General features: G+C 35.4%; 3 protein-coding genes across 3 annotated transcripts; 2 read left to right on the top strand and 1 right to left on the bottom strand.

Moving 5' to 3' along the window:
- The first annotated feature begins 10,356 nt into the window (after positions 1–10,356).
- Positions 10,357–13,961, top strand: LOC108368099 (uncharacterized). The gene is made up of 2 exons (XM_017622864.1): positions 10,357–11,206; positions 13,669–13,961. Exons 1-2 carry the CDS (start codon positions 10,770–10,772, stop codon positions 13,937–13,939), a joined length of 708 nt encoding a protein of 235 aa, XP_017478353.1. The 5' UTR covers positions 10,357–10,769; the 3' UTR covers positions 13,940–13,961.
- On the bottom strand, positions 11,289–13,302 carry LOC108368100 (histone-lysine N-methyltransferase SETMAR-like). Its single transcript, XM_017622865.1, has 2 exons — positions 12,211–13,302; positions 11,289–11,943 (listed from the first exon to the last, which is right to left on the bottom strand). Exons 1-2 carry the CDS (start codon positions 12,731–12,733, stop codon positions 11,762–11,764), a joined length of 705 nt encoding a protein of 234 aa, XP_017478354.1. The 5' UTR covers positions 12,734–13,302; the 3' UTR covers positions 11,289–11,761.
- Positions 13,962–17,706: 3,745 nt separating the features above from the next.
- On the top strand, positions 17,707–19,764 carry LOC108368101 (uncharacterized). The gene is made up of 2 exons (XM_017622866.1): positions 17,707–18,854; positions 18,915–19,764. Exons 1-2 carry the CDS (start codon positions 18,472–18,474, stop codon positions 19,084–19,086), a joined length of 555 nt encoding a protein of 184 aa, XP_017478355.1. The 5' UTR covers positions 17,707–18,471; the 3' UTR covers positions 19,087–19,764.
- The last annotated feature ends 6,517 nt before the right edge of the window (positions 19,765–26,281 follow it).

Consider the following 26,281-nt stretch of genomic DNA (forward strand, 5'->3'; position numbering starts at 1 on the left):
TTTCAAAGAAAAACTGACTTCCAGAGGCTTTAGACTTATTATAAAATTTATTTTTAAGATTCTTGAGTTTTTTCAAGTCACGATTATACCACGGTAATTTATAGGGTCTTTTTCTAATCATTGGAATGAATTTAAATCAGAAATTACAGATTTGAAAGTAGGGAAGCATTTAGCTACATCGGGGCAAGAGAGTAAGCTTTCCCAATTTAATTCACCCAGTAATCTATTTAACTTGGGATAATCGCAGGCTGCATAATTAAACTTAGGTTTGTCACCAGCATTGAAAGGCGGGAATACGTAAAATTCAAATTTTAGTAGCAGAGGAACATGATGCATATTAGATGGAGTGATCGGATTGTGGTAAACTTCAATGTTACACTTAATGTTATCACTAATAAATATGAGGTCAAGGATTCAATTAAACTGGTTAACAAATTTAATGATTTGTTATAAATTAAGGCTTAAGAGGCTATCTATAAAGTGCACTTCATGGGACGCATTGACATTAATTGGCGAGAGACCAGCATTGGAAAAAGATGTGGACCAAGATACATTACAAAGATTGAAATCGCCTAACACACAAAGGTGGTCATCTCCTAGCTTATTTAATACTAAAGACATTATGTTGTCAGCATGCGCTTTATAAAGATTATAATTACTATTAGGCGGGATATAAGAAACAATCAAAAACAGAGAGTCATGACTAGATGAGGCACTGATGCGAACACAAAGCTGATCCAAAAGGGAATCATCATTTTCAAGCGAGACAGAGAACGAATGAAATTTACGCTTGAATCGCAAAAAGAACTCTTCCGCCTCTCAGACAAGCAGTTTTAGTTGCATCTCTGTCCTTCCTAAAGACATTATAAATGTTTGAATCAAAAAATTCTTCATCAAAGAAATCCGCATTTAGCCATGACTCAACAATAACAAAAACATCGAAATCCCTTTGCGAGCTAATAGAGCGTATCGCTGCTGATTTAGTTCGAAGGCCAGAATTATTCTGAAAATAAACCTTCAAAGAGCTATAATTATATTTCTGCCTATTAACATTTAAATATGCATTACAACTAAACTTATTAATATCCAATACTACGGGATCAGGCGCATCCGAGGACAAATGAACTAATTCGGATGAGTTTGTTTTGACCTTCTGTGAAAAAAACGGAACGCGCGAACAGAAACAGCTGGCCACAACTCTTTTCTTATTAGATTTTCGCAATCGAACTCGCTGACGTCAAGCTTAAAATTGACATAGGATAAGAAATCCAGTCTCGACTCTTTTTTGACTAACTTGTAGTAGGTTAAGTGCCGCTTATCAATACCAGCGTGTCTCACCACATAATCAACAATATTGTCACAGGAGACGGTTGGCACGAAAGCTGAAAGGTGCAACCACTTAAAGCGGCAGCCACGCCAAGATCACTACAATCATTTGATCCCACCACGCGAGTTCGCTTTTGGATGTGCTTTGTCCTTTTACTCTCAGCAGTAAGCCAAATAGGGCTGCGGGTAGGAGAAAGAGGATTAGGCACTTCCGCGGCCGTAGCGTTAACAGCATCAGATTCAGCACTAACACCACAAGTCGGTATATGTTGTGAAACAGGTGGCAAACCAGCAGAAGAAATATTGTTCACAATTAAAGGAGCGAGTAAAGATGAACTAGCAGCAACAGAAACATTAGCAGTGCACGGTGTTGTTGGCTTCGTGGTGGTAGTAGTACCCGCAAGTAAATTGGCAGTGCAACCTGCGACAGTATTTGTGTATATGAGGCCGTCAGCACGAGGCACAGTTTTAGAGCAATCCTGCCAGGATCAACTTTGCGAGCGGGACAGATGACGTTAACACTCTGAGCCGAAGTGCGCTCAGACAAGACGCTTTCAGAGCCAAACGAAAATAAGGGGCAGCGGGAGCCACAACAGCACCAGGCGATGAACAGTAATTAATGTTGTTGGACGAAGCACTAGCACCAAACTCAGCAGACAGTAAACCCACATTAACAGCATTTAAATTGCTTGCATTCGAATTGTTGGATGAATGCAAAGATAAAATAAAATTTTTGAATGCATCAAGTTGATTAGAAAGATCTTTGGATTTAGCATCAAAAGCGTTAGATATTAACTCAATACTACGCTTTTGTTTCCAAATGACCTCGTCGAGAACTTTCCAAAGTTTCTCCGGCATGACAACACAGTCTTCACAGAGGTAAATTAAATGCCGGTTAGTTTTAACCAAGTTCATATCGTATTCAGATATGCCTTTACAACACGCACGATGGAATGTTTTCCGGCAAAAACCATTACACGGCACCAAATTCGCGTCAGATCTCGAAAACGCTTTACTACATTTGCCACAGCAGTTGGCCATTACAAAAGAATAAATAAAATATCGGAGCAAAAAGAAAACACGTCTGCACACAACGAGAGCTTGACAGCACTTTTTGATTTGATACATACGGAAAAATGGCATAAGTGCAGTATAGCTGCTGTTGAGATTAAACAAAAATTTAAAAGTGGGCGTGGTCCGCTCCTTTCTACTGATTTAAAAGGTGTAAACCATTTTTGCTGGAAATTAATAGGGATGGAGTTAGAGGGGGGTAAAGGTAAAATTTTCAAGATTTCGAAAGCTATTGCACCGATTTTGAAAATGTGGTTGGAAAGGCAATTGATAGACCTGTTTTTGATATGCATATTTTTTTATATCTTATATACATATTTCGATAAAAAAAGAAAAAAAAGAAATTATGACTAAAAATACGTTATTAACTATATTAGGTGATGTAATTATTAGAAAGAGCAGAGAAATACCTTTAAATTGCTATATAATTTTATATACACTACCGGAACAAAATATTGGCACATCACATTTTTCACAATATATGCAACAATTTTCATTCTAATATTTTTCCGCTGATTCCGTATAAAAATATGGTTCATTCAACAACAAAAAACGTAAAAATATAATTCCTAAACTTTATGCAAAACTCACGAAAATTCAGCAAATTTTCATCAAAATTTTCAACTTTTTAATCAGATTTTTTAAAATTTTTTGAGTATGCACTTCTGCAGCCCATTAAATTCTAGTAAAAAAAGCAAGTTCAGAGTTAGTCAAAAATCGCGTTGATTTTTGAGATTTTCTTTTGTTGAAGGTATTTTGCATTTTTCCGTATAAAGTATTTTCGAAAAAAAATTGTTGTATGGAAGAGCCCAGGAGTTCAAAATGGCTCCTCGACGAGTATGGTCGCACTGACCTGTCGAGTTTTTATAAAGCAAATATTAGATTAAAATACACACAAAAATGATGTCGTTTCATTAAAAATAACATACAGCTTTAAATTAAGATTCATTAAATATAAATTAAAATTTTGAATCAAGGAAATATAATACTATTAAATAAAAATTACTTTTTTTAAGTAATACCCGTGGACATTAAGAAATAAAATTGCGAGTAAATGGAAATGTGAAAGCGTACCGTTGCAACGGTACTATCGTATGAACAAATTAACTGTATGAACAAGTGAACGAAGAAAAATTTATTACTATAACTTTTTCATGAAGCGAAACAAGAAATACATATTTTAAAGGAATTAATTTCTAAAATTGTTGGAAATTACAATTTTATGCATACGCATTAAACACATATAATACGACGAATAATGAAATAAATTATTAAATTGATGAATAACCTGGCGATACGTGGACCTAGTTCCCTGCCATACAAATACAAATACAAACTAAACTAAGTACTAAATTGAAGGAATAACCTGGTTACTTGTGGACCGCTAAGGTTCCAACGAAGAAAACACAACACATTTTTTTAAAAACGATGTAATCAAGATTTAATAAAAAGAAAGATTTGAAATAAGCATAGCAGAAACTTGTGCACGTGGTTCTGGCCCATAGCGGTATTACCATCGTGTATTAGTGGAGAGACGATTGGATACATCAATGGAATATGACATACAAAGAGACATTATTAAAATTAGAGGAATAACCTGGCGGTGGTGAAAACCAGCCAACCTACCCAAAACCGAAAAAAAAAAGTATGGAAGAGACTGTGAAAAAAATTGCCAAAAATCAACGGTAACTCCTAGCTACTTTATTGTAATAAAATTGATTGGGCTACAAATCTGCATACTCAAAAAAATTCTAAAAAATCCGATTAAATAGTTGAAAATTTTCATGAAAATTTGCTGAATTTTAGGAATTATCTTTTTATGTTCTTTGTTGTAGAATGAACCATATTTTTATACGATATTAGCGTAAAAATATTAGAATGAAAATTGTTGCATATATTGTGATAAATTTGCTGTGCCAATACTTTGCTCCGGTAGTGTAGTTAAGTTGAAGCACATACGCTGACAGAAAAATAAACAACTGTATAAATTTTTGCCTGTGACGATTTTTCATGTAAAACAATATTTTTATTTAATATGAAATGTTTGACATTTTTATAAAACACCCAGTAACCATAATAGACATTACGGGGGCGGCAGCCCCAGGTTTACCACACAGAAAGGGAATTCTAGTTACCTCATCCTTTCCCAAGGCTACATCACTGGGGCGGTAGCCCTAGTTGGTGCACACCAAAAGGAGAATTCTATTTGGTAAGGGTTATAATCCTAAAGCGCGGCCGAAGGCCGCCTACGCAAAAAGAAGTTCTACCCCGTTTTCTTGGCAACTGATGGGATGAAGAAAGAAAAAACGCGTGCGAGTCTTTTGAAGATGTAAAAGCAAGAGAGTTAATAAATGGTGTACTTTATAGATAGGCTCTTAAGCCTTAATTTATTACAAATCAATAATTTTGTTAACAAGTTGGATAGAATTCTTGACCTCATATTTATTAGTGATAACATTGAAGTTTGCCACAATCCGATCACTCCATCTAATATGCATCATGTTCCTCAGCTACTAAAATTTGAATTTTATGTATTCCCCTCTTTCAATGCTGGTGACAAACCTAAGTTTAATTATGCAGCCTGCGATTATCCCAAGTGAAATAGATTACTGGGTGAATTAAATTGGGTGGTATAATCGTGACTTGAAAAAACTGAAGAATCTTAGAAACAAATTTTATAATAAGTTTAAGGCCTCTGGAAGTCAGTTTTTCTTTGAAAAATATCAGGTCCATCTTAAAAAGTTTAACTGCTTCAAATAAATTCCTCTACAGAAATCATATCTTAGGCATTGAATCCAATATCAAAGAAGATCCGAAATCGTTCTGGCATTTTATTAAGTCTAAGAAGAACAACTCTAGTATTCCCTCAGCTGTATTTTTTGAAGTTGCGGAAGTTGCAAATCTATTTGCTGCATTTTTTAGTTCTAATTTTGTAGATGATAACCCTACNTGTTCTACCCCGTTTTCTTGGCAACTGATGGGATGAAGAAAGAAAAAACGCGTGCGAGTCTTTTGAAGATGTAAAAGCAAGAGAGTTAATAAATGGTGTACTTTATAGATAGGCTCTTAAGCCTTAATTTATTACAAATCAATAATTTTGTTAACAAGTTGGATAGAATTCTTGACCTCATATTTATTAGTGATAACATTGAAGTTTGCCACAATCCGATCACTCCATCTAATATGCATCATGTTCCTCAGCTACTAAAATTTGAATTTTATGTATTCCCCTCTTTCAATGCTGGTGACAAACCTAAGTTTAATTATGCAGCCTGCGATTATCCCAAGTGAAATAGATTACTGGGTGAATTAAATTGGGTGGTATAATCGTGACTTGAAAAAACTGAAGAATCTTAGAAACAAATTTTATNAGCTACTAAAATTTGAATTTTATGTATTCCCCTCTTTCAATGCTGGTGACAAACCTAAGTTTAATTATGCAGCCTGCGATTATCCCAAGTGAAATAGATTACTGGGTGAATTAAATTGGGTGGTATAATCGTGACTTGAAAAAACTGAAGAATCTTAGAAACAAATTTTATAATAAGTTTAAGGCCTCTGGAAGTCAGTTTTTCTTTGAAAAATATCAGGTCCATCTTAAAAAGTTTAACTGCTTGAATAAATTCCTCTACAGAAATCATATCTTAGGCATTGAATCCAATATCAAAGAAGATCCGAAATCGTTCTGGCATTTTATTAAGTCTAAGAAGAACAACTCTAGTATTCCCTCAGCTGTATTTTTTGAAGATGCGGAAGTTGCAAATCTATTTGCTGCATTTTTTAGTTCTAATTTTGTAGATGATAACCCTACTGTGGATTCTAGTTTCTCTGCTAGTGTGAATTCTACTAATTTTGGCTCCCTTAGACTTTCGTCTGACGATATTGCTAATGGCATTTTAAATCTATCAGCTTCTGCAAAACAAGATATTGATGTGCTCTCTTCAAACTTTATAAAGTGTCCTGCTTTGATCTCTCCTTTAAAAATTATTTTCAATAGGTCTCTAGCCTCCGGTATTCTTTATGATGAATTGAAATTGACTTCAATTACCCCTATTCTTAAAAGTGGCAGCAAAAGTGATGACGGTAATTACAGACCCATTTCGAAACTTTCAACAATTTCCAAACTTTTTGAAGTTATCGTCAAGGAGAAAATGTATTTCGCAACAAAAAGTCTAGTCTCACCCAATCAACATGGTTTTGTCCCCAACCGATCTACGGTTACTAATCTAGGCGTCTTTAGTGAGTATTGTATTGCAGCTATCTCGAACGGTTTCCAAGTCGACTGCATTTACACTGATCTTGCCAAAGCATTTGATAGAGTTTCGCACAGTTTGTTGGTCAGTAAGCTAGCCTCACTGGGTTTCCACCCAGTATTTTTGCAATGGCTCAAATCTTATTTGTCGGATAGGCGCTGTGTGGTCTCTGTTAATGGTTGTTCTTCGGAATCTATCATTGCCTCATCGGGGGTTCCTCAAGGTAGCATTTTAGGTCCCTTACTCTTTGTATTATTTGTAAATGATGTGAGTTCTTGTTTTTCATTTGCTAAAGTTTTGCTGTATGCTGATGATTTAAAAATTTTTTCTGTGATTGAAAATTCGCATGATGCGCTTAGACTTCAGTCCGAGATTAATATTCTATACGGCTGGTGTCGCAGCTCTCGCCTTTCTCTGATAATTAAAAAATGTTTTCAAGTTACTTTTTCCAAAAGTCACAGTATTCTTTCGACGTCTTATGTAATCTCTCAAACTCAACTTCAAAATGTTCAAGAAATCAAAGACCTTGGTGTAATTTTCAGCTCTAATTGGTCTTTTAACAGTCATATCAGTCACATAATTTCTAAATCTTACGCTGTACTTGGTTTTCTCAGGCGTCAGAGCTAAATGTTCTCTGACCTCTATACACTTAAGTTGTTATACACATCTTTTGTTCGTTCTAAGTTAGAATATGCTTCTTTTATCTGGAGGCCATACCACTCAAACCTAATTAATAGGATTGAAAGGGTTCAAAAGGTTTTTCTTAAATTTGCCCTTAGAAATCTTAACTTCAGCGAGCCTATTCCATTGTATAAGTCTCGTTTGCTATTAATAGACCTTAAATCTCTGGAAGCCAGAAGATCTTTGCTATCTCTAACTTTTACCTTTAACTTAATAAATGGTGTGATCGATTGCCCTACGCTCCTAGAGCAGGTCAACTTCAATGTTCCTCTAAGGAATCTTCGCAATCCTCTGCCGTTTTATGGAGGAAATTGTAAAACGGAGTATGCCAGAAATGCTCCTATTTCAAGAGCTTTAAACAAATTCAACACGATCTCGAATTCTATCGAACTGGATTTCTCTCTTCCAAAAAGTTTATTTATTTTATCTTTGATCTCGAAACTGTAGAATGCTTTATGTTTTACACGTATCGTCTAAGTAGCTAAATTTTTATCTCTAGTCTGTAAGGAACGTCTGTTTCATATGACTGCAATAAATTACAAATTACAAAATTACAAATATTATTCAAAGTCATCACTAGAGATGTACAAAAAGATATGTATTAGAGATGTGACAGTATTGGTTAATCTATTACCAACACCCTCACTTGATGAATTACCAATTAAGTTTAAATGCCAATTTCTTTCAGTGAAATATTTTTACGTAAACAATTCATTCATATGTTTACAATGTGTAATAAATGTTTGGGTGGGCTTTAGTAGCGCCCCAAACTATTTCGGACTATTCCGTCCAAAGGGGTGGCCCGATCCAAAAAAAATCCAAACACTTGTAGTCAAGGGTCTACACATTACTTTAACACCCACTTCTTTAATATTTGGTCACAAATTTATTTACAAATTGGGTTTGAAGTATGCCCTTTTTTGTAAAATTCGGATTCCTATTCTCCTTAAAGCAGCCACTTCACCAATATATTTTTGTATTCCCCTTCACTTTACACTATACTCGATTAGTTATAACTTTTTTTACGACTTTAATATTAACCAATTAATCACAATTCATTAAATAAAAACACCTTCAAAATCACGCGTCTGACTTTGGTTGCATATGCAAATTAAATGGCGGAGTTCAGCTGTCAAACTCCAAAATATGCAAAAGAATGACAGACAAAAGAAGATAGGATATAACCCAGTAAGCATTAAAAATATGCAAAGGTGTTCTCTGCAAAAGGTGTTCAGCTCCTTTTCTTCGCAAAACATAAAGAGAATTCTATTTTGTGAGGGTTATAATCCCTAAGTACGGCCGAAGGAAGGCCGCCTACGCAGAAAGGTTTTCTCTGCAAAAGGTGTTCAGCTCCTTTTCTTCGCAAAACAGAAAGAGAATTCTACTTTGTGAGGGTTATAATCTCAAATGCGGCCGAAGGCCGCCTACGCAGAAAGGAATTCTACGCAAAAATACATTTGTTAAAAAGAACATTTTTAACGGTTTCTGTTAGTTGGGTCATATTCCACTTCAGACTGCTCAGTTTGCCTATGAAAAGTCCGTTTTTCCCCCTTTTTCAAACGGTTTCCTAGGGGCCTGTGGGAGGAGCCCAAGGGGGGTACGCCTTTTTAGAAAGTGGGGACTGTCCCCTTTCTAGTGGGTGGATTTGGGGTCAATTACGCTTCTATTGTCATAACTAATTGGAATAGCCATGCGTGAACTGGGATCGACTTCATTAATAAACTGCTTCTGCCGCAATGCTTTCCTCACTGCAGATGACAAAGCCAAATACTCAGCTTCAGTAGTTGATAAGGCCACGGTTGGTTGACGCTTGCTGTTCCAGCTGATTGCTGCATCTGACAACTTGAAGACATAACCACTGCATGATCTTCGCTTATAAACGTCCGATGCGTAGTCCCCACCACAAAAACCTGAGATGCCTTCGTCGATATGTTTCAAATTTGCGGTCCCTTGTAAGTAGCGAAATATGACCGCTGTCCAGTGAACTGCATTGTAGTCAGTATTGAATCGACTCACATCATTGACTGCGAAAGCAATATCTGGTCGAATACCCTGCGCCAAGTATAGCAAACATCCAACTGCTTCTTGGTACGGAAAACTTTTAAGTTCGCTCCATGATGATCCTTTACTGGTACCCAAATCTTTCGAAAGCTTAACGTTCGGATCACTCGAAGTAGAAATTGGCTTACAGTCAGCCATACGAAAACGCTTAAGTACTTCACTTATGTAGCTTGACTGATCTTATTCAATATAGTCTTGGGTCTGATTTATTCTGATTCCCACACAGTTCGTAGCTGACCCAAAATCTTTAATTTTAAAACATGAACTTAGTGCTAACTTGAGTTTAGCTAGTACGATAGAAACATTCCAAAATAGGAGTATATCATCCACATATAACGCTAACATTAAGTTGAGATCTTTGTTGTAAAAAACACATGGGTCAAGCCTCGACTGAATCAATCCGAAGGACTTTAATGCTGTGATTAACTTACAGTTCCACAGCCTTTCAGCTTGTTTTAAGCCAAAAATTGCGCGATTCAGCTTGCCTACCTTATTAGTTCTATCGCTACAGCCTCCAGGCTGCTCGATGAAAATTTCTTCCTCCAAATCGCCTTGAAGAAATGTTGAGACCGCGTCCATCTGGTCGATTCTCATTCCCTTTTTGGCAGCTAATGCAATTAATTGTTGTATAACGCACAACTGTAGTGTAAATGAGTAAATGAGTGTGAACGGACGTGTTCTTTAAGCGTTGTTAATAGATCGGATTTTTTTACAAAGAAACTATCAAAAAAAATCTGAAATTCATCAAAATAAATTAATTTTTCACTGATATCCTCACTGTCCATGGAATTCCAAACGAATCATGGATTTAAGTTGTGGAAGATGTAATAACTCTAGTCGGGATAAAGAATTACGTTGTGGCGGGTTTTGTGAAAAATTGTTTCATATGAAATGCGCTGGATTATCCAAATGTGAATGTGATGCAATTTTTAAACACTCGAACATTAAATACATATGTGATGGATGCATAAATTACATCAAATTAACAAATGAAAATTATAAAAGCTTATTTGATCTCGTAAAAGAAAATGAAACCGAAATGGCTGAAGAAATGAGTAAAACAAGTAAAATGATGGAGCAACAAGTGAAGGAGGCAAAAACAGAGATTGTAAATGAAATAAAAAAAAAACACAAACAAGTGCGGGAAGCGCAACATATGCGAGCAAACTGAAATCTTGTAATAGTGTGCCCGTTATTTTAAAGCCAAAAAACAACCAAAACAGTGACATTACAGAGGAAGAAGTCAAAGAGAAAATTAAACCTTCGGCTCTTAACGTACAAGTGAAAGGAATAACAGAGGCATGATGGAGCAGTAGCTGAAAATGCTGTGAAAATGAAGGCGGTAGAAATGCTTTGACTGAAGAAATTAAAGACAAAATGGGTACTGACTACGAGATGCAAGCTCCAAGGATGAGAAATCCAAAAATATTGATCGTCGGAATGACTGAGGAATTAAATAAAGATCTTATTGTACAAGCAATCAGTAAGCAAAATGATGTTGAATGCGGCCATTTAGAATGTGTAAAAGTGTACAAGTCCCACAAAATTCCGCAGGTGTATAATGCAATAATAGAAACAGATGGTGATGGATATAACCAATTATTGAAAAGGAAAAAAATTAACATCGAATGGGATAGGTGTCCAGTCTATGAAAGTTGCAGCGTACTAAGATGCTTTAAATGTTGGGGATATAACCGTGCCTCTAAGGTCTGCAAAAACGATGATCAAATATGTGCAAAATATACACCCGTATGCTGTAATCCGAAAGTTCTTAGTAACGAATTCGTAGCTCCGATCCGAAAATTCGAAAATTGGTATGCTGTAATCCGATCGTAACTATCAGCGGCGTTGCCAACTAAAATAATAAAATTCGAAGTTCTTAATCAGCTGCTTTGACACAAACAAATCAAAATAAATATAATCGCAAGTGAACAGTGAAATTTAAAAAATTGTTTAATCGTACGAGGGTCGTATGAAAACTACCCGGCCTTGAATAGAATAAAACGATTTTTTTAACGAAATTCAATTTATTTTTCAACATAATCTGCTTTTAGCTCGATACACTTAAGCAAACGTTTTTCCCATGTTTTGATCCCTTCCGAATAATAGGTTTTCTCCAACCCTTCAAAATAAGCATTTGTTGCTGCAATTACTTCATATTTGAGCTAAATTTTTTCTCGCCGAGCCATTTTTTAAGATTAGGAAAGAGGAAAAAGTCACAGGGGGCCAAATCTGGAGAATACGGTGGATGAGGAAGCATTTGGTAGCCTAATTCATTGAATTTAGACATGGCTACGACACATGTACACACACGAGCATTGTCTTGATGAAAAAGAACTTTTTTTTCAACAAATGTGGACGTTTTTCCTTCAAAGCCTTGTCAATTCACCCAATATTTTGCAGTAGTATTCGCCATTAATTGTTTTTCCTTTTTGTAGGTAATCAATATGTATAACCCCACGCGCATCCCAAAATACTGTGGCCATAACCTTGTTTGCTGATAATATCGCCTTTGCCTTCTTTGGAGCTGGTTCACCACGACGAGTCCACTGTTTTGACTCAAGAATGATAGAATACAAGATTGCGCCGATCAGAGAGGATTTTTGAGAATAACTTTTGTGTGACATCACACTGGTGCAATTGCGAGAGAGAAATGCCAAAACGTGAGCAAGAATGGAAGAAGAAGAAAAAATTTTGCAAGGAAAAACGTAAACAAGTTGCACCAGTGTGACGTCATGCAAACAACGATTCTGTCAAATTCGTTAAGAGAGGAATAGCGGTCCGAGATCGGCGCAACCTTTGTATTCTCTCAATCGTGGTTTTGACTGTTCTTTGGTCTCTGGTGTGGAGTGATGAATCCAGGTTTCATCGACAGTTACAAATCGACGCCAAAACTCCTGGGGATTTGCGTTTAACATTGATAAACAATCATTTGAAATGGAAACACGTGTTTGTTTATGGTGTGTTGTGAGTAATCGCGGCACCCATCTTGCGGAAAGCTTTCTCATATCCAAATGATTTTGCAAAATGTTATTAACCCGTTCAATTGAAATGCCCACACTCTCACCAATCTCACGCACTTTCAATCTTCGATCACTCATTACCATATCACGGATTTTTTCAATCATTTCTGGTGTAGTGACCTCATTTGGACGACCTGAACGTTCCTCATCAAAAATGCTCGTACGGCCGCGTTTAAATTCAGCTACCCAATATTTTATAGTTGTTAATGACGGTCCAGAGTCTCCATAAACTTCGTTAAATTCCGATTTAATTTCGTCGTTTGTTTTCTTTTTCAAAAACAAATATTTTATCACTGCTCGATATTCAATTTTTTCCATGTTGACAAAAAGCACAAAAGTAACTCAATTCTAACACGTATAAAATTTGTTGTAAATGTCATATCGCTGAGAAATTTTGACACGTGTTATTTGAAGAGTTGTATTTTTTAGCAAAATATTTTTTTTAGTTGTAGCAGCGCCATCTCTATTCAAAATCGGGTAGTTTTCATACGACCCTCGTATTTGAAAAGGCTTTTCCTTAACTAAGTAAAATATAATGGATTCAGTAGCCGATGCACTTTTGTCTCAGGAGAAAGAACGTGCTGCAGCCAACTGTTGCATTAATATACAAAGGAGATTGCTACGAGACAGTTCTGATCCATTTAGCTTAAATGATAAATGTATGCTCCCTCTTTTTAAGGGCGTCCATTCAACTAAATATTGTGCTGCTTTAATTCTTGCAACGCCTTCCCAAAATTCCACCACATCCTCTTTAACTACTTTTACAAAGCCTCGGGCAATGTCCGGCCTTTCGCTCATGCATTCCACCAGTTTTTCGTATTGAGAGCGATTTTTTGTGATTGTCGACTTGATAATTTTGTAAACATTTAATAATAAATTTTTTTTTATTCACACTTCAACTTACATACATATTTTTGCGTTTCCACACTTTGTTTTATTGATATTTTAATACAATTTGTTTCGCTCCGACACGAGTTGCTATTCGTACAAAATTCCCGACAAATACATAAAAATNAATAATAAATTTTTTTTTATTCACACTTCAACTTACATACATATTTTTGCGTTTCCACACTTTGTTTTATTGATATTTTAATACAATTTGTTTCGCTCCGACACGAGTTGCTATTCGTACAAAATTTCCGAAAAATACATAAAAATAACAGCTACGTCGGATTCAGGCATACCAACATTACGAATTTCGAAGATGGCCTACGAATTTCGAAACTACGATACGACAACACGGATTTCAGCATACCAATTTTACGATTCGTAGCAAAATCGAATCTACGACGGATAGCATACATAGTACAGCATAGGGGTGATAGTGAAACGGGTCATACGTATAAAGAGAGCAAAAATAACAATAATAAATGCATAAACTGTAAAAACGCCAAGGAGAGATTGAAATTGTCAGACATTGACACAAATCATGATTGCGGAGATTCAAACTGTCGAGTTTTACAAAGAAAGAATAAGTTGGAGGCTGAAAGAGTGGCTTATTTGCAGCCAAAGTTTCGTTAAGAAACTATAACATTATACGTTGTGATAGTATATCTAGACATACTGGAGGGGTTTGTTTCTATTTAAATGTTAAATGGCAATATAAAATAATAGACTGTCATTCGATTGAAAAAATTATGGTGGAATTAGGTGCGAAAGTGAAAAACAGTGCTTAGTTGGAGTTTATAGATCACCAAATAGACAAACATCTCCAGAGGAGCACTTTATAAATTTTTATGAATCAAAAATGGAAAATATGTCTGAAAATGCGAGCATATTAATAACGGGGGACTTCAACATTGATTGGCTAAAAGCCAATAATCATACAAAGAGACTGGAGGAAATTATTAGCGATAACTATTTAAAACAAATTGTAACTCTCATTTTTGTTGTTGGTATTTCCGACAGGGTAGGAGTGTGATGTAATGTGGAACGGGATGACGGAAAGTTGTAACTCAGCCAACGAGAATTACAAATAATACTTCAACTTTAATTGATTATGCAGTGACAAATATTGAAGGCATGGTAGCCAAAACAAATTATAAAATGAAAATTAGTAATCACGAATCAATAGAATTATTAATCCCATTAAAAGTAAATAAAAAATCCATAAATCGAAAATACAAAAAAAAAAACATTACACTTTAACAATGCAAAATTCCGAAACAATTTTCTACGTAGTGGCATACTTGAAATTCAAACAACTGATTCTACCAGTAACTTTGCTAACATACTAGTAAATAGTATAAACAACTCATTAAACCTCATGATAGTTAGTAAAAATATACAAATTGCAAATAATACAAAACAGTGGTTCAACAACAACTTGAAAGAAATGAAAAAAATTAAAATACATCTCTACAATTTAGCCGTTTGGTTCGACAACGATTACCATTGGGAAAATTACAAAATACTAAGAAATGAATACACATAGAACTTGAGAAAGCTAAGGGAAGCTACATAAATAACAGAGTAAACAAATGCACAAATCAAAAGGATATGTGGAGAACAATAAAAGAATTAGTTCTGAAAAAAAATGAAACACAATTACGTGAAATTAATATAAATGGTAAAACTATATCGAAAGAATTAGAGATTGCAGAAGAATTAAACACATTTTTTGTGAATAGTGTACTGGAAATCGCAAATAGCATTCAATTTGTAAATTATGAAAACTTGATAGACGAAAATCCCCGATACAAATTTAAATTTGAATTACTAAGTATAACGAACTTAAAGGAAACTATGGAAAATATGAACAATAAAAAGGACCACAATTTTCTCACGGTAAAAATGTTACTGGAAAATTTCGATATAATCGGACCACACTTACACCGAGTAATAATAGAATCTTTCCAAACAGGGAAGAATACAAAAAACCCAAATGAAATAAGACCAGTAAATATGCTATCAACAATAAGCAAAATAATGGTAAAAATAGTACAAAATCAACTAAATAAATACTTTGAAAAATATAATTTATTTTGTGAAGCACAATGTGGATTCAGAAAGAACCATAGTTGTGAATCCCTTTTAAACCTGGTGGTATCACAGTGGAAAATGGAAATAGCGCGGAAAAATTGTGTCATTGCAGTTTTCATAGACCTAAAGAGTACTTTCGAGACCGTTAACAGAGATATTTTAATGCAAAAACTAGAAAAGTACGGTATAAAAGACATTGAGTTAAGTTGGTTTCAGAGCTACTTGAGCAACAGGACTCAAAAAAACGAAAAGCGGAAACTGTATATCAACACCAATAAATATTAGCGTAGGAGTGCCACAAGGGGCAGTTTTGGGAACACTACTATTTTTAATCGACATAAACGATATGCAAAAAATTTTAAATAAGTCGAAAGTGTGTATGTTTGCTGATGACGTGCTGGTATATATTTGCGGAAAGGATGCGGATGAATGTGTACAAAACTTAAACGAAGAAATAAAAAATATTGAGAAATATCTAAAAATTAATAAACTTAAAATCAACACTAGTAAAACAAAAACTATGATCTTAAACGGAAATACTACGGAAAATATTTATATCGAAGGACATCCGTTAGAAATCGTTAAAGAAATTAAATATTTGGGTATTCTTATAGACAATAAATTAAAATTTGATTTGCACTTCGAATATATTTGCAAAAAAAATCGCTAAGAAAATTGGATTTTTAAGAAGAATCCGTTATAAATTATCAACTAAAATAGCCATAAATATTTACAACACAACAATCAAACCTCATTTTGAATACTGTTCAACGTTATTATTTCTGGGAAGAAAACTATGAGGCAAGACTTCAAAAACTTCAAAGTAAAGGAATGCGTTGTATTCTTCGGTGCCATCAACTGACTCATATTAGAGAAATGCTAACAAGATTGCAGTGGCTTTCTGTAAATCAGCGACTCGTGATGAATGCTTTAATTTTTATTTTCAAAATTAATAATGGATTAATGCCAGATTACATTCGAAATTATTTAGTTTACGTATCTGATGTTCAACCCTATTATTTGCGTAACGAAAATGATTTCAGATTAAATTTTAGTTCAACAAATTTTTGTCAAAATTTATTATTTCACAACGGTCTTAAATTATTCAATGAAATGCCAGAAAATTTAAAATGTGAAAACGTTTTTTTTATATTTAAACGTAACATTATTTCATATGTCAAACAAAAGTTTTAATGTATTAAAATCCTTTATAATAATGTTATAAAATTGTACAAATAATGGCATGTATGCTAAATAACTATACCAAAAAAAAAAAAACTGGTGAATATGTTTCTTGATAATCTTGACCGAATTTTCGGCCAGAACCTTTCGCGACGAAACGAGCTTTATAACGCAATACATTTCCGTTGTTATCGCGCTTAGTTTTGAATACCCATTTGCACCTAATGGCTTTTCGACCCTTGGGTAAATCAACTAGTGTCCAAGTGTTGTTCTCCCTGTGAGAACGAATTTCTTCTACCATGGCTTGTTGCCAGTTTTTACTCTCTTTACTATTCAATGCTTCAATTGATGTACCCGGGTCAGAGACAATATTATTGCATGATATGTATGAGACGAACTCACCAAAATCTTTGGGGTTTGGGCTTTCTTGTTTCTTGCCCTGGAACCTCGTTAGTGGGAATATAAAGTGGATCGCAATCTTCGTATTCGCTGTCAGTACAAGCTATTACGTTTTCAATGTCTACTACTTCTGACAAGCTGCTACAATGTTCATCGACTGGAAGCTGTTCAAGTGATTCAGCCCTCACTTTGATCCACACTTTCTACACCCCTAACTTTATTAGAATCAATTACACGTTTTGGTGATGTCAACTTCCATATTTGCTATTGGAACAATCTCGTGGAAAATTATATCGCGACTGATAGTGAGTTTTTTGGTGTTCGGTTCGATGCAACGGTAACCTTTTTTATTATCTTCAAAACCAACAAATGTCATTTTGACTGATTTCGCATTCCACCTTGTTCGCCGTTGTTTAAGAATATGTACCATCACTGGGGATACAAAAATCCGTAAATGCGAGATGTCGACTCTTTTTCCAGACCATATTTCTTCTAGTCATATATGTAATACTTCTATATTGGCAGTAAGCTAACTTCTCAATGTGTAAGCATTCCGAAATCAAAGCGAGACAGTCTAGTACCGTTTTTGTCAATGTATTGTGTACTTGAGTGCCGTTTTTGTATATGTGTTGTGTACATGTTTATTTATAAATGTATGTGTTCCTTTTCTTTCGTACGTGAACATTGATATATCTGTACTGTAGTGTTTTCGGACGGTACTAGCTCTTACTGCCAATATAGGAGTATTACATATATGCTTCTAGTATTTGGTTTTCTAATGATGAGCAAATCGATATATTAACAATGTAAGCTGCCAATGATGTAATCCGAATGGAATATCTCGAGGAGCTCTTTTGTGCTATGCTGAAAAGGTTTTCTTGATTGTTTGCCTTGTGCACACACTGTGCAATCTGCATCAATTGTTTTGTCATCAAATTTTAAGCCATCAACAGCTTGCTTCATTTGCTTCAGACTCTTGAAGTTTATATGACCTAGTCTGCGATGCCAAGTTATTGCAGAAGTTTCTAAATTTCTACACATGTTAGATGAACCTGACGTAAATTTATACACGCCATCTTTAGGTTTGCAACTTGCATAAGGAGTTCCTTGAGATTCGTATACAGTGCAACCCCTGCTGTCAAATACGATTTTTTTCCCGCTTCTACCATTCTATAGGCCGATAATAAATTTGCTGATAAGTCTGGTATATGCAGTACATTGTTAACGTCAACTACATACTCCCTATTCTAGCGCCCTCATAAAAATCACCATACTCGCTATTGTGAGTTTTCTCACTATTGTGAGGTTCACCCAATGCTGGCGAAAATACAAAACATAAAAAGATCACAATTGTCAGAAAATTTGTGATGACGACATATGAACCTCACAAAGCAAAAACAGCTGTTTTTTGAGCATTTTTTTTATTAAATTCTTGCGTTTGTTTCATGTAATGTGAAAATAATGGAGGAGCTATTGTGTTAGCGGCAGTTATGGAGGGACAAGAGGAAGCGATAAAGAGAAGGAGGCTTCTGAAAAGCATGCGCGACAAAAGTGATCCGTTTTCCATGGAGGATGTTATATTTTTGCAAATGTTCCGGTTTCCAAAATCCCTGTGTCGAGCGTTGATAGAAGAATTGGAACCGAATGATGTTCAGAAGTCCAATATGCCCTTTACTCTTCGCTTCCTTGCTTGCTTGTATTTTTACTCGCATAGGTCTTATCAAAAATGTGTTGGGAATAGCTATTCCATTTCAATGAGCCAGGCATCTGTTTCCCGCGCTCTGCACTTCATATCGAAGATAATCGTGGATGTTAAAGCGGGTGAAGTGCGTTTTCCATCAACTCTACAAGAGGTTGCAGAAGTGAAAAGAGGGTAGGATTCAAGTCCCAAAACTATTTCGTAATAAATGTTCATGTTTAAAAATATTTATAGGTTCTATACAAAGTTTGGAATAAAGGGTACAATCGGAGCAGTCGATGGCACATACATTGGGATTATATCACCAACGACCACAGACGCCAGAACTCCCGTTTCTCTCTTTATGAATAGGAAGGGGTTTTATAGCACAAATGTTGAGGCATTAAGTAAAAGTTGGTTTTTATAAAATGATCGTTAAATGTTACAGGTCAAAACGATTTTTTTAACAATATCAAAGGTGTGTGACCATCGACTCGTGTTTACTGGAGTCAATGCGAGATATCCAGGCTCTTGTCACGATTGTGGCATCTGGACCACATCCCCAACACGAATGCATTTGATGAGAAATCACAGCACACAAAGTGATTCGTGGCTGTTAGGAGATCAGGGGTATCCGTTGGAGCCCCTGGCTCCTGGCTTTTAACACCTGAGGCAGAGCCCTCAAACTGTAGGGAAATTAAGTACAACAAGATGCACGCTAAAGCACGCAATACCATCGAAAGAGCTTTCGGTGCCTGTTGAAAGAGCAGCGACTATTATATACGCTTGTACGATTCTCCACAATATTCTTTTGAAGAATGGCGTGGCTGCCGACCTTGGATTCGAAGTAGTTGAAGAACTGGAAGATTGCGAAGTTGTGATCGAAGGTGTAGAAAATTCAAATGCAAGGGAGGGGGCAAGAGTAAGGGAACGGTACATAATGTTTTTAAGAACCACAACTCTTTAAATATACAGTGGTCGAAAAAATGATAGTCGCACCACACATTGACAAGTTTTTATATAAAAAATAAAGTTCCTTCTTTAGCAAAACCGTTGTAAATCCAAGTTTCAAACTCTGTCCAATATTCCAAACACATGTGAACAACCTTTCGTTGATTCGATTTCTTAGAAAAAATGTGTGTATGAAGTTTGAAACTTGGTTACAATGGTTTTTTATAAAAAAATTACTGATATTAAACAACAAAAAATTTTTTTGCAAATAATTTATTCGATCACTGTATATAAATTGGATAACTTTAGAAATTTGATTCTATTTTGAATAAAATTTAATTTTTTGCTTGACCCTATGTATTTAAAAGAAACAATAGCAGACGACATTTGACCATTTTTTGACTATTTTTCTTTTGTTTGTTTAATATTCATTAAAACCGTTAAAAACCACATAAATCAAAAACTTAGAAAATGCTATTTGGATTTTTACGATATTTCATTTTTTTTTTCATTTCATATTTTTATTAGTGTTACCAATGTATTCAAATACGTACATACATAGACATGAATAAAAATATCTTTCGTATAATGACAATCTATCGAAATACGATATCACTATTTTTAAGGCTTGGTTAATGAGGAACAAAAGAATTTTATTTCACAGGTACATGAATATATACAGGCATTTATATTTGGCATTTTCTTCCATATATTAATACATGCTCGAATTCGTTTTTATGTTAAAAATAAATACATAGTAAAACTTAGCTATTTCGAGCTTGCCCTTTATTAGCCAAAAATTCAACGAGGTATAAAAATGCCGTCTCGAAAATTTTCTAAATATTAAAAAATGGCAAAAGTTTATTAACAGCCTTATTATATATCACGAGCGATGGACAACACAAACGATTCGTCTGCAGAAGAATGCTTCAAAAATTAGTCCGGTGGCGTTATTCTAGTCGGTTTAAATGTAAGTTAGAAACAATGGAATTATAGAAAACATCACTGTTCCTTTTGTTTTGTACAACACTTAAAACTATTGACAGTCTATCATTTACAAACAGTCTCACTCAAATATACATACACTGGTATCCCGATAACTAAAACCGTTTTGTCTTTACAAGTATTGATAATCCATTTTTATTTATTAGATTTAATTTATTTTGTTAGGTAAACCTAATGCATGTCACAACGAAAATCAAGTAACTCAACTTTGTACAAGATTTATATTAATTCGTCAAAGCTCAAAAAATTGTCATCAAAATTTCTAAGTTTTATTTAATCGGAATTTCTATAAATAATTATGGTGTGCAGTTTAATAGCTCATTCAATTTATGTAATATTGTGTAAGTTTGAATTAGCTCAAAAAATTCGATGATTTTTGAGAATTATTTCGCTGACGATGTTGCTCATTTTCGAACATACATATCGTCACCTGAAATGCAAAAAGACGTAACAACTTCGTAACTGAAATGGAAGAAGTCGTGACTAATATCTTTTATTTTTCTCATAAAACGATGTGGGAGTTGTAATTCGATGAACTCCATCATATCAATCAAAATTAAATCAATTAAAAGATACATCTTTTTCAGTTATCGGTCCACCAGTGTATAACTAGTGCTCTTTTATATGCATATTGCAGCTTTAGATTAAAAAAAATACAGAAATTACGAGTTTTAACTATTTTTATAACATAAAGATTCTAATGAAGAATGTGCTAAAATTAAAAAGAATTCATATGGATTTTACCTTTTTGTACTCTCAAAATTATCAAGTAGCTAAAGATTTTAAGCGCCCTACAATTTGTCTAGTTTTTCAGTCAACTTTTTCAATGCTTGACTGATCGTACTAAGCGCTTGCGTAATTTGCATAAGTGCATTTGCGAGATTTTTGTTTTGTGAGATAATTTGCTCATCTCTTTTCTCACGAGCTTCCACCTTGGTCGTCACAGTATTCAAAACTTTTGCCACGGTCAACTTCCCTTCAACAGTTGGCGACGAAACAGCAGAAGATACCACAACATTGGGCACGACACCATGCGAAGAAATAGTTGCTGATCGATTTACAGAAGTGGGGGTACCAGAAGCCGTATCATCAGAATATACAGAAGCAGTAGTGGCAGAAGCAGAATGTGCAACCTCAAGACAAGTAGTTGCTGGTAATACAAAACAAGACGTAGTAGCAGAAGGAGACTCATGTAAAGGAGATTGAAGAGTAATGGAAACGGAATTAGCCCATGGAATGGTCTCATCGACAACGATGGCCACCAATGCTTCAACCTTAATAAAATTTTAAACAAATCGTTAAAACATAGTATACTTATTTTTGCATATACATATATCTGTGTTCGTATGCAATAGTAGCTTATTTCGAAAGGCTGGCTTTAGCAAAATGCAGCACTGGCGCCGAGCCGTTTAAGAACTTTTGACAAATAAACGTGCAAGAAATAGTTCCGATACCAGCAAGTCAATATTCTAATTAAGTCTCATGAAAATATTCCTTGTCGTTTAAAGAATAAAGGGAATGCCGCATTATACTAAATCCAGCTTCCCGACATAAGCTACTATTCCATACGAACACAGNGAAGTCGTGACTAATATCTTTTATTTTTCTCATAAAACGATGTGGGAGTTGTAATTCGATGAACTCCATCATATCAATCAAAATTAAATCAATTAAAAGATACATCTTTTTCAGTTATCGGTCCACCAGTGTATAACTAGTGCTCTTTTATATGCATATTGCAGCTTTAGATTAAAAAAAATACAGAAATTACGAGTTTTAACTATTTTTATAACATAAAGATTCTAATGAAGAATGTGCTAAAATTAAAAAGAATTCATATGGATTTTACCTTTTTGTACTCTCAAAATTATCAAGTAGCTAAAGATTTTAAGCGCCCTACAATTTGTCTAGTTTTTCAGTCAACTTTTTCAATGCTTGACTGATCGTACTAAGCGCTTGCGTAATTTGCATAAGTGCATTTGCGAGATTTTTGTTTTGTGAGATAATTTGCTCATCTCTTTTCTCACGAGCTTCCACCTTGGTCGTCACAGTATTCAAAACTTTTGCCACGGTCAACTTCCCTTCAACAGTTGGCGACGAAACAGCAGAAGATACCACAACATTGGGCACGACACCATGCGAAGAAATAGTTGCTGATCGATTTACAGAAGTGGGGGTACCTGGAGCCACATCAGAATATACAGAAGCAGAAGTGGGAGAAGCAGAATGTGCAACCTCAAGACAAGTAGTTGCTGGTAATACAAAACAAGACGTAGTAGCAGAAGGAGACTCATGTAAAGGAGATTGAAGAGTAATGGAAACGGAATTAGCCCATGGAATGGTCTCATCGACAACGATGGCCACCAATGCTTCAACCTTAATAAAATTTTAAACAAATCGTTAAAACATAGTATACTTATTTTTGCATATACATATATCTGTGTTCGTATGCAATAGTAGCTTATTTCGAAAGGCTGGCTTTAGCAAAATGCAGCACTGGCGCCGAGCCGTTTAAGAACTTTTGACAAATAAACGTGCAAGAAATAGTTCCGATACCAGCAAGTCAATATTCTAATTAAGTCTCATGAAAATATTCCTTGTCGTTTAAAGAATAAAGGGAATGCCGCATTATACTAAATCCAGCTTCCCGACATAAGCTACTATTCCATACGAACACAGATATGAATGTGTACTTTAAATAGGGAAGAGTTTATAATTTCGAAGAACGGTTAAATTATTTCCTCAATGTTTTTAAATGCGCTAACCGAATTTAAAAATTATTATATGCGTGTGTACTAATAGATGGAACTTTAATTCAAAACAATGCCAACTTCCGTTCCGCACACCCATAGAAAAATCACTGAGCAATTTCCCGAATTGCGAAACATAATTCCAAACACTTCCTATTGAAATATAAATTTTTTAAATTCAGCATGACCCAATGTGCAAGACACACCGGAGATTCCATCCACCGCTGCTACCCCAAAGGTATCGATTGCCTGCTGTTCAAATTCGGATATGTCAGGAATTAGAGGTCCTCCGCCAGTCACATGCGGTTGTGCTTTCAGCCTGCGTGCGCGACTGCGCAACTGGTGTTTCCAATGCATAAGAGACTAAACAGAAAATATATACGTATGTAAAAATAGGAATACAAAAAACTGGCACACCTACTTCCTTCCACTTGGCCATAGTTCGAGTGGGCCCTCGCATTGAATTTAGGGTGTCTGTCACTTCTGACCATAAATTTTATATTCACTGGGGGTTACATGGTTGGAACTTCCCTCGTTGAAGCTCCGGGTGCTCCTTGCAGAAACTTATAAAATACTGCAGCTGCTCCTGCGAGGTTCTTTCGAACTTGGATCGTCTAGAAAATAAATTAAATAAGATATTATACAGCACATTTTTACATTTTATAAAATTACTTACTTTCCTTGTTGTTCGGCCTGCATCTTTTGCGCTGTTTTTCATTTGTAATATGGCCGTTTGACAGCAAAACACTTTTCACCTCAAGTGGTGAATTTTAAATAGCTGTGTTCTTGTGAGGTTTGGCTGTGAATAACCTCACAAAATAGAACTGACAAAAAAGTCACAATTGTTTTCCTCACAATTTATTTGTGAGGTTTGACAGAATAGGGCAGTTATTATAGCCTAAGAGTCGTTTTACCAGCACATTTTACTTCCATTTTTCACGATGATTTGAAGTTAGTTAAAAGATTTGCATTAGGTGTCATATGACTTGATGCTCCGCTGTCAATGAACCATTCATTAGTTGAAGATTTGGCTGCTAGACACGAGAAAGCTCTCTTTGCTGAAAACGTTGGCTTTTCTTTCGACTTTGCAGTACAATCATTGGCTTTTTGATTTTTGCCACCACAGGAATAACATTTGATTCCTCGATATGCATGCTTTTTAAATTGCTTAGGTTTAGTTTTTGATAAAAAGGCATTGTCTGTCAAAAGAGAAGGCTTAACCTCTAAATCAAACAATTTTGTTTTAACTTCTTTGGGTGACGGGTATGATTGCCTGCCCTCGAAACTCATTAAAAGTGGCATGAACTGCTCTGGTAAGCCGAGACAGTAAATACCAGCTAACCAACGATCGTCAACCTCCCATCCTGCGCTGTTTAATTTATGGTAAAGGGAAGTGATGGTTTCAATGTATGATTGTATGGATTGACAATTGTCGAATTTCACCGAAACAAATTTGATTAAAAGACTGACCGTCCGTAAAAATCCACTATCTTCGAATAGTTTCTTAAGTTTATCCTACATTTCTAGCGCGGCCCTACAAGATCGAATATGTGCGTACATGGACTTTTCCACTGATAGCACTAGTGTAGCTTTTGCCTCGCTAAGCTTGGCTTCGTCTTTCTCAAGAGCAGCTGAGGTATCTCTTTTTTTTTGGGTTTTGGGTAGGTTGGCCGGTTTATATAAAACCACCGCCAGGTTATTCCTCTGCTTTCTAAGTATATATCTTAGTATGTTGTCTTCCAAATGTTGTATTCAATCGTCGCTCCACTGATACACGATGGTAATACCGCTAAGGACCAGAACCACGTGCAAAAGCTTCTGCTTATATATGTATCAAACGTCTTATTACTTTCAATTATTTATTAATTATAACAAATTAAAAAGTACTGTGATTTAATGGTCCACAAGTAACCACGTTATTCCTCTAATTGTTTGTTATGTCAGAATGTATCAAAGATTAAAATTTAAATGGCTGGGAACTAAGTCCTCATGTCGCCAGGTTATCTGAAGTATCTCTGTTCATTAAAACGCATTTGCTAAGCCCTTAGGATTCTAACAAATTTTCCATGGCGAAAGACCAATTATGGTAATTCTCTGCTCCAGTAAGCTTTTCAATGGTGAAATCCCTCAGAATTCTCGCCATCGTGTAAAAAACAAATGATTTTCCTATATCGCAACAAAGCTGGAAATAATCTTTACGTTTTTTTTTATTTTTATACCTATATCGCACAAATGCTAGTAGACACTTAAACTCAGGATCAGGATGCTCCTTTTTTGGTAAAGCGAGGTGCCCATAACCTGATGGGATGAAGAAAGAAAAGACACGTGCGAGTCTTTTGAAGATGTAAAAGCAAGAGAGTTAATAAATGGTTTTATTCCATGGTGGAATAATAACAAGGTGTTGTCAGTAGCGACGTGTTTGTTGTGATTTTGACAAGATCGGCATGCTTATTTTCAGTGCTGCCGATCTTAATTTTTATACTACGATTCGTTGGGATATAGTATCTAAAATACTCCATTTTAGTAATTCGTTTTATCGCGATTTTTAAAGAGCTTAGTGTTTTCAGAATATTAATATTTAAAATTAGAGCTTGGAACGTACATATGAGCGCAGCCCCCGGCACGATGTCAAAATCGTGCTTGGCGATTTTAATGCCAAGGTGGGCAAGGAAGGGATCTTTGGCGCCACTGTCGGAAAATTCAGCCTCCACGACGAAACTTCCGATAACGGACTGAGGCTGATCGACTTCGCCGGGACCCGAAACTTGTAGTGCTAGGTTCCAGCAAAAGAACATCCACGAAACTACATGGCTGTCTCCAGATCGAAAAACGAGCACCAAAATCGATCATATTGTGATAGGCGGAAGGAATGCTTCAAATGTTTTAGACGTACGTACACTCTGAGGGCCAAACATC

Source organism: Rhagoletis zephyria, unplaced genomic scaffold (genome assembly GCF_001687245.7).
Source record: "Rhagoletis zephyria isolate East Lansing unplaced genomic scaffold, Rhagoletis_zephyria_1.1 Rzeph_scaffold_02953, whole genome shotgun sequence".
Taxonomy (NCBI): domain Eukaryota; kingdom Metazoa; phylum Arthropoda; class Insecta; order Diptera; family Tephritidae; genus Rhagoletis; species Rhagoletis zephyria.

Bases quoted from the DNA above. Each gene is read 5' to 3' on its own strand.
- LOC108368099 (XM_017622864.1), top strand. From the start codon at position 10,770: ATGGGTACTGACTACGAGATGCAAGCTCCAAGGATGAGAAATCCAAAA. The intron at 11,207-13,668 runs GTATGCTGTAAT...CACGGATTTCAG, and splicing joins ATCCGAAAATTCGAAAATTG to CATACCAATTTTACGATTCG.
- LOC108368100 (XM_017622865.1), bottom strand. From the start codon at position 12,733: ATGGAAAAAATTGAATATCGAGCAGTGATAAAATATTTGTTTTTGAAA. The intron at 11,944-12,210 runs CACGATTGAGAG...TTGAGTCAAAAC, and splicing joins GACCAAAGAACAGTCAAAAC to AGTGGACTCGTCGTGGTGAA.
- LOC108368101 (XM_017622866.1), top strand. From the start codon at position 18,472: ATGGAGGGACAAGAGGAAGCGATAAAGAGAAGGAGGCTTCTGAAAAGC. The intron at 18,855-18,914 runs GTAGGATTCAAG...AAATATTTATAG, and splicing joins GTTGCAGAAGTGAAAAGAGG to GTTCTATACAAAGTTTGGAA.